A 16,804-nucleotide genomic window follows, 5' to 3' on the forward strand; every position below is an offset into this window, starting at 1 on the left:
AACACATTTTGCTATGATTTTTCTATGTTTATATCTCATGTTGTTTTTCAGTAATTTACCTGGAGAGTATTTCTTAGACAGGAATGAAAAATTTTCTAATTACCAAAAGCTATTATTAAGGACAACTGAGGTGAATTGAACCAATGTCTTCTAAAAGCATGGCTTTGTCATGGCAAGTATTATAGAGTTTATGGTGAAATTTGTGGAAAATATGACACGATTTTCAAATAATACAGTTTGAAATAAAAAAATGGTAATTTAAGATCATGAGGTACTCACTTTTGTGCATTAATTCCATCAATTGCTTGAATCATCCTTTCATTTAATTCTTCTTCAAATCTTTTCTTTTGGGACTTGGTTCTGTATGAAAAGGGAAACATTATGAGAGAGAATGTGACTAAGCCAAATATGAAGTCCATTTTTCTATGATGCTGAAACCCCTATTTCATTCAGCCCATTGGATCAAAATTAGGAAAGAAGGAAACGAGAGTCTAGGAGCAGGCTTTTCTTTATTAACATCCAGCCACTCTGTGGATTGAGCGAAGTGACTAGAGTTGGCGACTGGCACAGTAAATGTTATCTTACAGTTTAGTCACTGAGAGTGAAATGACACCAGACATTAAAAAAGCAACACTGGAGATATATCCTTGGTGTTTGTGATAAAAGAACTTTCTGTCCTAAGAGATGCATTAGCCCTTGACTTGTTGCCTTCATAAACTTTATTTTACGATGGAACACACTGGCTTTGGAAACTCCCCTGCAAAAATTTTGTCTGGTTGAAAAAAACAGTTGTTCCTTGTTTATGTTTCCCTTGGTCAGTTTTCAAGAATTTGCAGAACGACAGTCTTCTCTGAGGCCTATCAAAGCTTCACTGTATGCATTTAAAGCTTCCTCTGTACTTGAAAGCACTCTTCACAGGAAACCCCACATATATTTGCAGACACTCACTTGGTCTTAGAAGAAAATAATCTTCAGCCATATTAAAAGACGCCTTGTCAACAAATTAGGCCAAAAGAATGAGCTCCCCAAGGTTAATTTGACCATTCGCATGAGAATCATATAAAGGAGAAAAATCAAAATAATCCCTATTTTTAAAAATTACACATCTGTTGCGGAGAGTAAAAGCACACAGGAGCCTCACAAAACTGAGTAGAGCACCTGCAAGTCACCTGGTCTAACGTGGAGCGAGCCCACGGCTTCTCTGGGCTTGGGGTGGTGGGGGATGGCAATTACTAATCGGACAGGCCTTCTACTCTGGGATGACAGTAACTGTTCTCAATTCAGAACTGCCCCTAGATAACAGACAAGAATAGCACTGTCACATCTATCTGTAATTAAATCTCCCGAGAGTATCATGAACGAGACAGACGGGCCTTCCTATCATCCCAACACCATTGGTGGGTTGTTGCCCTGAGCTCCTGCCTTCTTGAAACGGGCCCCGGGCATTCCCGGTTCAAAAGCACAATGATCCGAAGTGATCCACCTACAGATATGAGCAAACTGAACAAAGAAGTGTAAGCATGCCAAATTCTAAGCATGCTTACATTTGAAGAAGGAACATTCAATTCATTTTTCCCTTCTTTAAAAAAAAAAAAGTTAATTTAGCAATCATCTAGGATGGTTCATTGTCATTTAGAGGCAAGGAGGTACCTTCATGTTTTTTGTATTGGCCCTCTGCCTACACTTGAGTTTGTAGACTTCAATTGGTGGCTTTCTTTTTCACAAAGTCTTGCCAAATCTAAGAACAGTGTAGCTCCCTGGAGGCTCACAGGAAAACGTAATCCTTCCATGGTATGCCCGGGGCTAACCAGAGCATTGCCTCCATGAATCTGTTTCAGGATTAGTTTACATAATGTCTACACAGCACATAACGATGTAAAGGTGAGCACAGAGTAGCCCATACGTGGGTATTATTACACATCCACTGTGCTTACTGATTATCTGGATAATAATTCTTAACACGTAGTTCCCCTGTCTCTGTCATTTTGTGATCTCTGCTATGGTGAATGACAGGACACCCAGGGAGCTGATAATCTACCACCGGGAGTTCTTAATTTGCCAGCTTGGGTTGTATTCCTCAGACGTCAGGTGTTTCTGGCTGTCCAGTCTATGTTCCTGCCCCTGGGTTACCCTGATTTCCAATTTCCTTCCATTCTTCCTCCTGAGCCCCTTCCCCGACCTGTCCCACTCCCCACCTGGTCTACTGTATCTGAGGATGCGGGGAGGAGGCCCTGGTAATGTTCTATACCAGGGCATGCTGGCTCAATGGCCAGGCTGAAGGCTCAGGGAGATTTTATAACGCAGGCCACTGGCGGAAACCAGGACATGTGAAGACAGCCCCAGTGAGGCTGATTTGGAAGTGGTGCTCTCTCCATGAGGCCCTGGGGCCACCAGCGATCCAACCACTGCAGAGGAAAGTGGAATCGATATGGGAGAGGCTCCCAGCAAGGCCGGCAGGACAGGAGAGCAGTTAGGGGTGCAGAGTTTGGGGTCACAAGGCCAGAGCACAAATCTGGGCCTCTCCTCTGCCAGCCACGTGGCTTAGGCCTTCTCCTCACCCCTCGCGCCTCTGTGTCCTCCCTTCTAAAATGGTAACAGCATAGAGTCTGTGTTGGAGTGATGCTACAGGGGTGACATGAGATCTTCTGTATGCCTGGTACAGATCCAAAAGATGGCTTATTGTCATTGTCTTCCACACAGCACTCTTCCCAGGAGCTGCTGCCCACATCATATGGGCCCTCCACAAGGCATCCCCATGCTAATTTCAGTAAATAGTAAGGTCTAGTAAATAGACCCTTGAGGCAGAATCTCAGGGAGGACGAGATAGGTGACAGAAGAAATATGGAATATAAAATGAAAAGATGCCTATGAAATTTCCATGGACAGTTGCTTACGGATCTGCTAACGTCTTACTGGCTTGAAGAATTTTACCTTCTCAAGTCATCTTATGGGGTCCATGATGTTCCTAAATTAATGTAAGTTCTCTTTAATGTGCCTCTTAATGCTTCAAAAACCCAAGAACCCAATATCCTTACAACATAGCACTCTAAGTATTATATCTCAATATTAAAATTTCAAATGTGATACAAAATACGAATCAGAGCTCATTAGAACAAATGAAGTCCCATAGAAGATTCTGGAATAAGGTGCGCTATTTGCAAGGATGTGGCAGGTAACAATCTAATCGTGTTTAATTATACTTGGATACAATGCATTTTCTACAGAATAAACGCACTTCTCTGTGGGAAAAGAAAGGCTGACTTAAGCTTTGGGCTTTTCACTAATTGTCCTAATGACTTCAATAAGAAATACTTAACTCCCAAACCAATACTAATATAAAACTCTGAGCCCAAAAGCTCGAGGATCATGAAAAAGAGTTAGTGCCTACATTCTGTGGCTGATGGTGACAAGGGGCCTGTGGACACCGTGTGAAGCTTTTCTCTTTTTTTTTTGAGCAGGTTGGCAGGCCTTCTTTTCACTATAGAAAGGCCGGACTTATCTTGCTTTTTTTATCTCTAGGATTCAACACACACAAAAAATGTAATTTTAAGCAGCATACTACTTTTAAGAAAATCCAATTTTTTACTACATATTAACATTAAGAAGAGTCATTTTTAGGAAAAACAATTTAAAGTTCTAATGTGCTTACCCAGTGCTGTTTTTCCTTTTCCCTCTTTTGAACCTAATAACATGACCCTAATAATGATATTTTTAGAAGCTGAAAACAATCTAATTGGGCTTTTTCACAAGCAGCTGCTCTTTTTAGAAGAAATGGCCTTCCAAGTTACTCTAATTGATGATAATCACTTTCAGTAATAAATACAGAAAAAAAAAGACAAGTCTTTAAAAATCAGAAAGTACAACAAATACCATACCTTAAGGTACGATTTTGAAAATTATGCTGACCCATTGGCACATCCTATTCAAAAAAAAAAAACAACAACAAAAAAAGGTTGTTAGTTTCTAAACACATACATCAGAGACTGATGTTGCAGTGATAATCATGTATAACATTTTTTCTTTTATTGTGGAAGGCATCATTTAGGTAACAATTACCCCCGTGGGGAAGAGGAGCTTAATTATAAATGTGAAGAAGATGAAAACCACAGTTGATACTTAGAATGTTGGTGTCATCTATAAACTCTAGATGTTGGGAATATCAGGATTGTTGTCTGGAACTTTAAAACTGACATCCTGATATTTGCAGATACGATTTCAAATAAGGGCCTTGCAAGTAACTGTTAGTTACTGTAGACATCTTACAATCCTGTCTGGAATCAGAGAAATATTAAAAAGTGCTTTAAAACACAAACATCACCACAAAATCTACAGTCAAGCATTATCCCTGAACTAGGCTGGTAAGAAACTGGTGCCCTTGGTAAAGTATGTAAAATCACGACTCATTGATCAAAAACAACAAACCAACACATGAGTGCTAGTAGCTTCTGAAAAAGGACAGAGACAGAGAAGCTGATGAGGGTTTCTTAGTGGGGGACATGCTGTGAAATGTTCAACACACTTAAAAAAAACCCCAGAAGATCCACTTTTATCCATTTGTGGTGGAAATTAAAATAAAAGTTGAAACAAAGCTTCTTCAAGTGGCTCCGAAGATACTTTCATCTCCAGTGTTAGATTAGGAATGTATTTAGCCCAGTGATTTTTTTTAAATTTTATTTTCTTATGGTATGTTAGTCACCATACAGTACATCATTAGTTTTTGATGTAGTGTTCCATGATTAATTGTTTGCGTATAACACCCAGTGCTCCATTCAGTACGTGCCCTCTTTAATAACCCATCACCGGGCTCACCCATCCCCCACCCCCTCCCCTCTAGAACCCTCAGTTTGTTTCTCAGAGTCCATAGTCTCTCATGGTTCGTCTCTCCCTCCGATTCCGCCCCCTTCATTTTTCCCTTCCTTCTCCTAATGTCCTCCATGCTATTCCTTATGTTCCACAAATAAGTGAAACCATATGATAATTGTCTTTCTCTGTGAAAGGGAAGGTATTTTTTTAAAAAATAACTAGACTTAGGGGCTCCTGTGTGGTTCAGTCGGTTAAGCGTCTGCCTTCGGCTCAGGTCATGATCTCAGGGTCCTGGGATTGAGCCCCACATCGGGCTCCCTGCTCAGCGAGGAGCCTGCTTCTCCCTCTCCCTCTGCCTGCCGCTCTGCCTACTTGTGCTGCCTCTCTCTCCTCTGTCAAATAAATAAATAAAATCTTTAAAAAAATAAAATAGAAAATAAATAAAAAATAAAAAAAATAACTAGACCCCGAGTCTTGTTACATAAAGTCTATGTGCTGCTGAAGCAAGCACGTATTACATAAAGTAAAATAATGCATTATTCACCAGCTCTATCAACGCTGAATCAGGAGTCAGTGCAGTTCTGCACAGGAGATTCAGTAAAAGAAATAACTTTTGGCAATGACACTGCTTGACGCTGGAATGTATTAATAAGAATGATGCTGGGGTCTTTCTCAAAGTGAGTACGGGACACAGCCGAGTAACAGTTGTATGGGCTTCTCGTACTAAACAAAGCCTTGGGATTTTCTTAAGATATCCTATACTGGGGGTGCCTGGGTAGCTCAGCTGGTGAAGCATCTGTTTGCTTGTTTGCTGCTTATGGTCTCTCTCTTCCCAACAGATGGCAAACTGCTCTCAGACATGTCCTGGCGGGCTCCCTGGTCGACCAATGGATATGGTCTTCTGACAGATCACATTTACTTTTTAGTTCAGAAAAAACACCAGGGAAGTTGAGAGGAGAGATCTAACGAAGTCAAAACAAGACTGTGGATGGCATCACGGTGGGCTGCTGGGAGGCGGGGGCACAGGGAGATTGGAAAAGTTCGCTTTCAGCTGACAACCTGATGGGTCTCCTCTCATCAGCCGATGAGGACTAGGTAACATTCCATTGTTTTTTTTTGCCTCAACTGCATCCCTAGTACAATTAACGACATTATACATGAAATTTTACTCAGAGATCATTTTAAAAATCTAACAACGCCATTGGGATTATTCTAAGTGCTTTGCCGTAGTTACTCTTCGTGCCCCCTGTGGGTCTTTCTATTTTCTGTCTGCGTTTCAGCCGTCTTATTGTGGGAAGGAGCTCTGGCACCTGATGAGCTGTTGGAAGGTGCAGTGAGGTAAGTCAGGGGCTACACAATAGAATGTTCGCTGCCGCTGACAAGGCTTGAACACGCCCGCAGTGAAAAGACAGACCGGATGTGGCAATTCAACCTGCAAGGACATCACGCCTTCACTTGCTCTTTGATTATGATGACCAGGCTTCAGGAGAGCAAACAAACAAAATGCCAGGACAAAAAAAAAAAAAAAAAAAAGTTCAACTGTATTCAGTTGCTAATGACTGAATGAAATAACAAGTAAATCAAATGGTCCCGGGTTATAAAGTTATCACACAAAATCACTCTGGTTCGAACCCTTGGCGACCGGAGCCTGGCCCTCATTCACACTGGACAGCTGTTTGCAAGGGGTCTTCACTAGGACCAGCGGTATTTTGGCCCGAGATGCCGGCCTTTTGCGTTCGGGAAGCTTCGGAGGCGCTCCGGCGCCGCGGGGCACAGGGAGAGCTTACCGTGGTGCTGATCTTGCCATTTTCCGTGGTCATGCTGTCTCGGTGATGCAGGTGTGCAAAGGGCTTGGCCGCTCCCCAGGACTCCAGGTACCGGGTCATGCGCACGGATGCCCTCATCTTGGCTCCATCGAGGGTGTGGCGAGGCCTGAAGAGGTGAGGGCTCCTTCGTTCTCCCTTGGGGTGGGAAACAAAGCATTACTCCTGGCACACCAAAGGGGCCAACCTTCTCCTGCCTGCTCGCTCGCCCTGACTCTGGGATTCCTCCCTTCGCCCCCTCGCTCTTCACGGCTTCTGCCCTCCCTCCTTCAGCGTGACTGGCTTCCAGTGTTACGAGCTCTTTGAACTGAGTGGTTTTTTTCCCAGAGAGCAAAAGACACCTGTAATTTAAACTTAGGAAAAAATAATAGTCATTTTAATGAGCATTTTTTACAAAGTAAATTCTTAAACAAGATAGGCTGCTCTGTTTCAAATCTTTCTTGATGACCGTGGTTTAAAGGGGCAGTTGCTAGAGATCAGGGCCATTTTCTGATGCGAAATGGTCTTAGGAATCTGTGTTCGGGTGTTTTTGCCGGAACACAACGTTCTCTGTATACATTTTTTTTTTTTTTTTGGCCTCCTCCTTCCGCCTATAGCCCCGAGTTCTTCCTGACTGACACACGCCTGTCTCCAGATCAGCTGTCAGGTGAGCTGGTAGTGTGTCTCCAAAGGTGAACTTGGAGTTTCAGGGAGGCTACCACCAGTGAGCATCCATGGCCTTGACCTCGTTGATTCTGCGAGACTGGTTTTGACAGTTCAGAGGTGTTTCTTGCTGATAGGCTGCACAGTTTACTGGCCGTGTGAGCTGGGGGGAAGTTACAGAACCCCTGGGAGCTTCAGATTCTTAGTCTATAAATAGCAGTGGCCCTCATTTGGCAGGAATTTGAGAAGGGCTATGAGAGATGACGGCTAGAAGCCCTTACTTGAGCCTGACATCTGGTATGATCAGAGTAAGAGACAGCTCCTAACTCTCTCGGTGGCCTGGCACATCTTCTAGGTAACGGAGGATTTTACTGCCTCAGAGTTAACCATGTCTGCACAGTGACACTTAGTGGTTAATCGTTTAGAAATTTCTTCCTTTCCTTCTTCTTCTATGTTCATCCTACTTCATCTCAAATTAGATTTTTATCATCTGAAGCCCTGAGCAAAACTTTTTGTCTTTATGTAATTTCCCAGTTGCCAGGGTGGGCACACGGAGGGACTTCCAGAAGCCTCATGGACTAACACATACATTGACTAACACTTATAACCCATCATACAGACAGTAACCTTATCATAGGAGCAAGCAATTCACTGCAACTGTTCCTTTAATAAATATCTTAATTTATGATTATAAAACATGTGCCATAATCAAACTGCCATATGCATTTAAGGTCATTTTAGGGGCAAAGACCAGGAAAGCATTCAACGGATTCTTGACTAAAAACACTTATCTGTATCTGTAATTTGCCCCTTTCTATCTTCACCACAGAAGTCAAAGGGTAATTAGAGACTCTTTACAGTACTGACCTTGGGGTTGATTACAAAGTAGGTTTTCACCAGGTGCTGTTTTAAATATGGGTCTCTTATGTCACCGTCTCCTTCCTCCACTTTATAAGCGCCGTTCAAGTGTTCCAGGGTGACGGAAGAAATGTGAACACGTCTGAAATTCCGTTTTAAAACCACAATCAAGATAGGTAAGGATAAACATGAAGGTTTTTCTTATTTACTTGTGATTTTAGAAATAATTTCTTCTCCCCCAAAGGAAGGCAAGGCTCTATGTTCTTGGTAAAATGGACTATAATACAGGTTTATATTTTATTAAACAGGGCTTTGGAAAGATGCTCGCAGAGGTCACAAGACACTAACATTTAGGGCCTCTCTGCACTCACAGAAACCCGCATGGTGGGTGTGGTGAATTATGGCAAATAAAACTCAACCATAAGGAAGTTCTGTTGTGTGAGCGAATTTTTTGAAACACGTGCCAAAGGCGTTTTAGGGAGTGTGCTGATGTGTATAAAAGTACGGATTTTCTTTCTCAGTGCTTGCTTCCACGCTTTTCCAAATTATAGCACGTGCATCAAAATTCTCTTGTCTGAAATACGCTCTTCTAACTGGAGGGAGATGGTACAGTTTGCTCATTTCAATAATACTGGCTTCAGAGGTCACCAGTAATAGAGAAATGCCACATCTGCCCTGCATGATAAAACACCTTTCACCTAGGTCACTATTCACACATTTGCAAATAAATACAAGTAATTCAGGATCCAGTATCCACAGTCTTTGACCATGGGTCTTGGGGTGGTAGAATTGAGACTTGAGAGTTCGTGTTAATCTAATTAACGTAAGGGGCCACTGGGCAGGAATCACCAGGTGCTGAGAGGCGTCAGAAACCACCAGGTATCCTGCAGTCGGTTGTTAATCCAATCGCCTGGCATTTCTAACCGTGTCCACAGCTTGAAAAGAGAAATCCAGATGCGCCTTACCCAGGGACCCCTCCAGCTTCCATGTGATTGGCCAAGGTCACGTCATGGGACCACACGTCATACTGCCACTTCTGCAGACCAATCACCCCGCAGAGGACGTTCCCAGAATGCACTCCCACACGCATGTTGATATCCACTCCAGTGGCGTCCCTCACTTTCCTGAAGAGAAGGAGAGAAGCATCACCATCTGGAAACACCCTCTTCTTCCTTTGACTCTTGGCCAATTTTCAGGGCACTGTGTTACTCAGAATTTTTCAGACTTTTGGAAATAGAGTCACGATTCCCTCCTGCGGCAGAAGATGGCTGCTCTGGGCCAAGAGAAAGGCATTTTCTTTCTGGTTGCTCCCAGACTAAACCAAGAACTCCAAGGCCCTGGCTACGACAGCCACATCACGCCAGACTGTTGGAGCTGATGCAGCATTTCGGCTGTAGCTTTGGGTTTTCACCTATCATGTGCTGATACCTGCTCTGAATTCTCACACCAGAATCAAGAGACATGGCCTTGCACCGTCAGAAACAGTCTGAGATGCCATCTATGATTCTAGCACTTAGCACGATGCATGTCCCCGGTGAATATTTTCGCCCGATAAGAGACAATACGCCGTATTTGTGAGCCTAATGACTTCAGCCTGAATAGGGATTTCTCAAAAAAAACTAACCATGAGTTTAAAGCGTTTCATTGTGCACAGTCTTTAACAAAAACAACAACAACAAAACTCTTTAAAAAGTTTTAATCATGCATAAGGAAGGTATCATTAAAAAGCAACTAATTGAAAACAATAGTTTTAAAAATATTTTAGGACCCAATCAGTAACCCATTTATAGAGACAAATGAAGAACTTCTTTGAATGGAAAATGGAAAAGCTTATTTATTTCTCCCAACTAAATGTATTTATCAATGAAATATTACTGCAGAAGAAGTATGCAGGGAGGTCAGGAGAGAATTGCCCCAGAGCAAATATGGAGGGAAGTGAAGACACTGATCACAACCCAGCAGGGCGGAGGTTACCAGGTGTGGGCCGCAGTAAATAAGCATCTCAAAATGCCACTGGCATGGATGTCATGCTTCAGTGATACATTGACATCACTTGAGCATGCTGAAAGTGATAAGAAATGACAAGAAGAAATGGATCCACAATGTAAAAAGAAATGCCCTCCTAGAAAAGGAATCTACAGAGTCGTTCCCTTCCCCCCCGCCCCCTCTCCTCCCATCCCTTCCTCCTTCCCTATCATCCTGTTTTGCTTTTTCACAAAAAAGTCACAACCTATTTGGTACCATGCAAGTCCTCCAGACCCTTCACTCCTGCCCACACGATGGGCAGAGCCTCAACATGACCCTGGAGGGCTGCCCCTTATTGCTCCGTCCTCTATCGGCTTACGGCTGCCTGGGCACCATATGGTCCTCAACTCTGGGCCTCTGCTCAAGATGGCTCTTCTCTGTGCTGCCCTCTGCCCTGAGCCTCCCTCTCCTGACAGGGCACTGGCATCACGTGGCCAGTTGGCATTGGTTTTCCATCAGTGGCTGAGGCATGACCTCATCTGGGAAGGCACCTCATTCTGGTCCCTCCTTCTAGGTTGATGTGGGCACCCCTCCTTGGTGCTCCAGCCTCCCTGAGTGTACTCAGCTTTCCCTGCTTGTGTCCACATCTGCCCTCAGAGAGTCAGCCCCATGAAGACACATGCCTATATGTCCATCAGGGGTTTGGTACAACATGGACACTTGGAGAAGTTTCCTAATTGACACAGGTCATTTCCGAAGGATTTTACTGTGCTTCTGTCTTTGGGAGATAATGATCCTGAAAATTTTGCCATCAAACCTGTAATTGTTCTTAAGATTTTCTGTTACTGAACCACATCCAACCACATGTCATTTCTTTTTTTTTTTTTAAAGATTTTATTTATTATTTATTTGAGAGAGAGAGAATGAGAGAGAGAGAACACATGAGAGGGGATAGGGTCAGAGGACGAAGCAGACTCCCTGCCGAGCAGGGAGCCCGATGCGGGACTCGATCCAGGGACTCCAGGATCATGACCTGAGCCGAAGGCAGTCGCTTAACCAACTGAGCCACCCAGGCGCCCCCACATGTCATTTCTGTTGACCAAGTATGGTCAGTAGAAAATCAAGAGGGAAAGAAGGGTGGATGACATACTCCATAGTTGGCCATTTTGACAGAACTGACTGGTGAATGATTTGAGTTTTTTAAAAAGATTTTTAAGCTCAATTTAATTAACATATACTGTATTATTAGTTTCAGAGGTAGAGTTCAGTGATTCATCAGTTGCATACAACATCCAATGTTCATTACATCACATGCCCTCGTTAATGCCCATCACCCAGTTACCCCACCCCCCCACCTCCCCTCCAGCAACCCTCAGTTTGTTTTCTGGAGTTAAGATTCTCTTATGGTTTGCCTCTCTCTCTGTTTTTATCTTATTTTATTTTTCTTTCCCTTCCCCTATGTTCATGTTTTGTTTCTTAAATTCCAATTATGAGTGAAATCATATGGTATTTGTCTTTCTCTGACTTATTGTGCTTCACATAATACCCTCTTTAAAACCATCTCCATGTCCCTTGTGTCTTTTTTAGAAAAATGGGTTGATCAAGGGTTCAGATGAATTGACTGACCGCATGTTTTAATGCATTTGGATGCAACCTGTGTAATCTATAGAAAAATATCGAAATAGTTGCTTAAAGCTTGTGACAATAGAAGACAATCTTCCCAGTTTAAGAGGAACCCTAATCACTTACAAAGTCAGGGCTCTGCATATTACCTCCTCGATTAAGAACAGTTTACATTTTCATGACAGGGAAAAAAAAATCTCTCTAAGCACTGGGAATATTCCAAACCACCACTGACGTGCTCTGTGTCAGTCTTTTAGCTAACAGAGAATGAGGTGCTGAACATGTGTGGGGGTCCAAACCCGAAGGAAAAGTACAGCCAAGTGTTCCCAGATTCTAGGAAAAACCTGAGGTAATCTGGAGAAATTCCAAGTGTACTCTTTCTCTCCACTACCTTAAAAAATTAGAATTCTCATATTCATCCTCATTTTATGGTTCAACACATGTGAGTGGAAATATTTGCCCTGTATGTTAGAAGAACAAAGAATCCCTGACATTTGCTGAGATGCCCTCTCTGTTCCTCCCTATTCTGGAAGTACAAAAAAACAACCTAATACTGATAACTGTGTCAAATGCAGAGGAGCCGAACACGTGATTTAGAACAGAGCGAGAATGTGGACACCCTTGGTCAGTGAGTGCAGAGCACAGAGACATACCACCATTGCCTGACTTGATAAGTTTAGTTATAAGCAAGAGTCCTTGAAAGTTTCCTCAAATCTTCTAACGTTGCTGAGATTCTGGACACAGGAGATATTACCTCTGCATCCATCACAGATGGATAAATAAAACGTGGTATCCACATACAATGGGATTAATTACTCCACCATTAAAAGGAATGAAGTGCTGACACATTCCACAATGTGGACGAGCCTTGAAAACATTATACCTCGTGAAATAAGCCAAACACTAACCAAAAAATATTGTGTGATTCCACACATATGACGCATCTAGAAAAGGCAAATTCGCAGAGACCGAAAGTGGAAAAGGGGTTGCCAGGGGCTGGGAAGAGAAGGTAATGGAGAGTTACTGCTTAATGGGTATGAAGTTTCTGTCTGGGATGATGAAAAGTTCCTGGAAGTGGACAGTGGTGCAGGTTGTGCACAGTTTAAATGTACTTAATGCCACTGAATTGTATATGTAAAAATGTTAGGGGGCAATAGTTATGTATTATTTTACCATGATAAAAAAATATAACAGAAAAAAATATTACTGATGAGCTGGTGATGTGCCAGTGGGCAGAACGTAAGTATTCTTTCTCCTAAAGGCTCTTCAACGTGCTGGAATAACGTAAACAGAACTGGGAAGCAGTTGACCCAAAAGCAGAAATCAAACTTCAGTAATCCGATATATTATTGATGTGCATAATAAGTACATTAAAAAAGCCCTTTCTCCCACCAGAACCCCTTTCATCCCATGCTGGAAACCCACACCGAGACTGCCTCCGGGGGCAGGTAATACATTTGAGAAAACCTATTAGTTTTACTGATTAAATTCACTTACACTGTCTGGATCCAGAGTGGGAAATAGTTAATTACTTCTGAAACAAAGTAAAAATATTTTTCATGTCAGAGAAGACAAATGAGTTACTTTGGGGAAGAAGCAGGGGGACAAGGTGATTTGCACACAATGTATTTCGTGTGGGAAGCGGAGGCCACACTGACTAAACTTCCCATCTCTGTTCTTTCTTCAGTTCCACTTAATTCACTTGCCTCCCAAGGCTGATCTGTCCACAGTGGTCTGTGGTCACCACTGCCGACCTAGAGGCTCTGGACCACTGAGATCTCCCACACTTACTGGAGGCAGTGTGGGCTTCACTGTTTATCCCTGGACAGCCCTGGGAAAGCCACCCACAAATCTTTTTAGTTCACTTCACCGTGTGACCCACATACACGGTGGCTAAGCCCGTGACAGCTGGGCTCACTGCCTTCCCACTGAGAGCCCCATTTACTCTACCACTGAGACAAAGAAATAGAGCACCAACCACATAATTCCTGTCCTGTTTAGACCAAAAATGTGTGCAGGATAGGGTAAAATCACTTGACTGAAATAGGCAATCAAAAACCCCAATACACTAAAATCCTTCAGTCATATAATCAACCAACAAGAGCTTTTACCATTTATAAGAATATTCTGGCTTCTACCACGGGCATTACTGAAGAACTACATTATGGCACTGGTAACAAAAATTAATTTTGTACTTTACACTTTTATCTAGTACTTGTCAACTGTAACATTATTCGACATAAGTATGGCTTCTCCAGAATTATGATAAAAGAAACTATAAATACAATACAGAAAACATACTCTATGTATACAAACTGAAACTAAATTTATAGAGGTGAGAATTTTTGACGAGATGCAGTAATTTTGGAATTTCATATGAATTGCAATCTGGTGGTGAAAACTACCTTCTCCCTGACAACTTGAGTGTAGCCATATTGTTTGTCAGAAATTGTTTGTATGGAAGTGTTGAATCGCTAAATTGTACATCTGAAACTAATATACTGTATGTTAACTCATTGGAATTTAAGTAAAAACTTAAAAAAAAAGAGAAACTGTTATATGGTAAAAGCACAGACCTTTTTCCTTAAGATTAGAGAAGATATTTAAATGAAAAAAAAAAAAATCACTTTGGAAATAACCCAACCTTCTCCTTGCCCGTAGATTTCTACCTCGGTGTTGCTGTAATCCAAGGCTAGTCATAACAATACAAAACACTTCCAGAAGTCTTACTTTGGACTGAGTTACTCACATGCCAACAGCTGGGTCTCTGCACACTTCTATTTAAAGGCTCAATAATGTTTTTAATCCCAGTAGACAGAAACACAGAAACAGTTCTGAGTGAGTATTAGAACTTGAGATTCTTAAGCAGTTAAAAAGGATCCTACTAAGCCTTACACTTACTTTATGGCTTCACACATGTCCAGCCCCATTTTCACACAGTTCTTGGCATGGTTCGGGAGAGATATAGGGAGTCCGGACACACAGTAGTAGCAGTCTCCCAAAATTTTTATTCTCATGCATTCATTCTCCTGGAAGAAGAAATCACAGCATTCAGTTACACTCAGCACTCATACAGTGGTTTAGATTTTCTGAATATCATCAAATGTTAGTTCTACTGATAGCATCGCAGTGACCTAGGGTTTGTGGGGACAGAAATGAGCCCTGGTTGGGCTTCCCTTCATGACCCAACAAGAATGAACCACCCTCACCCATACGCCTATTTGCCAAAGCAGGAAGAATCAGGAAAAGGGGAAGGAAAGGAAAGCAGAGAGAATGTTCTGGAATGATTTACTCTTAACAGTAGCAGAGTAGTATAATGACAGGATCATTCTCTCCAGCCCAAATATCGCAAGCACTGATGGCGAAATGAGATCTGCCATGCAGAGCAGAATCTTCCAGGACAGTGAATGACGATCAGAACTTGACTGGAATTAGAATTGCATGTCATCCCCTACTATGCTCATAGTTTTCTTCATTTATTTTAAAGCTGAGGCAGATTCTTACCTGAGAACATAGCTTCTGAAAAACATCTCCATAATACAGTAAGCCACCATTCAACATTGCCAAGTGATTTAAAACTTAATTCTGACCTTAGGTTAAACTGTTTTAATATGAAGTGGGACTCATTATTTTTCTTGGCTGGGTTGTTTTTATATTATGATATTGAGATTAGCTTCATTCATATGCATTAATCCTACACACACTTCTAACTTTTCTAGTTACTTTATAGACTCGTCACTAAGGAAAAAAAAAGGAAAAAAGGCAAAAGACAAAGAATCGAAAAAACACGAAGATGTGCCAAACACAGATCTTATCGTTCTTAACACTAATGCAGGCTTATACATAAACTGAACAAATCTGAAATAATAAAATGAACATAAGATTTTCTTTCTTCTTTTTTAAAGATTTTATTTATTTATTTGACAGAGAAAGACACAGCGAGAGGGGGAACACAAGCAGGGGGAGTGGGAGAGGGAGAAGCAGACTCCCCGCTGAGCAGGGAGCCCCATGTGGGGCTCGATCCCAGGACCCTGGGATCATGACCTGAGCCGAAGGCAGACGCTTAATGACTGAGCCACCCAGGCGCCCCAAACATAAGATTTTCTTGTTCTTAAGTACGTGTTAGGTTTGTTGAAGATTTTGCATATTTCATTCCCTGTGTGATAGAGAGTGCACAAGCTGGGGCATTTTTTCACACTTATCTATGGTGCTACAGACGATCTGCTTAGTAATTCCTAATTAAAAATCTCATAAGTAAAAAGGCAAACAATTACATACTAGTAGGGCTTCTATCCCATACTTCCTAAATAGATATTCTGAATCTAGAACACACTAAGATTAACAAAAGTGAATTCTTGGCAAACTTATCAAAGATCAGGTGACCATATACATATATGCATGGGTTTATTTCTGGGCCCTTGGTTCTGTTCCATTGGTCTGCGTGTCTGTTTTTAATGCCAGTCTCCTACTGTTTTGATTCTGTAGCTTCGTAATTCATTTTGAAATCAGGGAGTGTGATGCCCCCAGCTTTGTTCTTGCTTAAAACTGCTTTGGCTATTTGGGGTGTCCTATGGTTCTGTATGAATTTTAGATTGTCTTTTCTGTTTATGGAAAAGATGCCATGGAGATTGTGATAGGAATTGCATTGACTCTGTAGATGCTTTGGGTATTACAGACATTTTAGCAATATTAGTTCTTCCAACTCATGAACATGGGATGTCTATTTATTTGTGTCTTTTTAGATTTCTTTCATCCATGTTTTTACAGTTTTCTGAATACAAGTCATCCATCTACTTGGTTAAGTTTATTCCTAAGTATTTTATTCTTTTTCATGATAATGTAAATGGGATCGTTTTCTTGATTTCCTTCTCAGATACTTCACTACTAGTATAAAGAAATGCAACTGGTTTTTGTACATTGATTTTGTATCCTGCAACTTTACTGAATTCATCTATTAGTTCTTTTTTTTTTAAGATTTATTTATTTGAGAGAGAGAGAGAGTGCACACGAGTGGAGAGAGGAGCAGTGGGAGGGAGAAGGAGAGAAGCAGACTCCCAGCTGAGTGCTAAGCCAGACACGGGGCTCGATCT

General features: G+C 41.8%; 1 protein-coding gene across 1 annotated transcript in view; it reads right to left on the reverse strand.

Annotated features, from left to right (window-relative positions):
* ADCY2 (adenylate cyclase 2) overlaps positions 1-16,804 on the reverse strand; it is a 388,875-nt gene that overhangs the window by 93,690 nt on the left and 278,381 nt on the right. Inside the window, exons 7-12 of the mRNA XM_045863676.1 lie at positions 14,616-14,743; positions 9,092-9,250; positions 8,136-8,268; positions 6,591-6,764; positions 3,876-3,919; positions 280-360 (exon numbers count right to left, since the gene is read on the reverse strand). Of these exons, the coding sequence (XP_045719632.1) occupies positions 280-360; positions 3,876-3,919; positions 6,591-6,764; positions 8,136-8,268; positions 9,092-9,250; positions 14,616-14,743 (719 nt within the window). The remainder of the gene's footprint in view (positions 1-279; positions 361-3,875; positions 3,920-6,590; positions 6,765-8,135; positions 8,269-9,091; positions 9,251-14,615; positions 14,744-16,804) is intronic.

This window comes from Mirounga angustirostris, unplaced genomic scaffold (assembly GCF_029215605.1).
Source record: "Mirounga angustirostris isolate CCGP_5_RB_7025 unplaced genomic scaffold, mMirAng1.0.hap1 SCAF_7, whole genome shotgun sequence".
NCBI classification, from domain to species: domain Eukaryota; kingdom Metazoa; phylum Chordata; class Mammalia; order Carnivora; family Phocidae; genus Mirounga; species Mirounga angustirostris.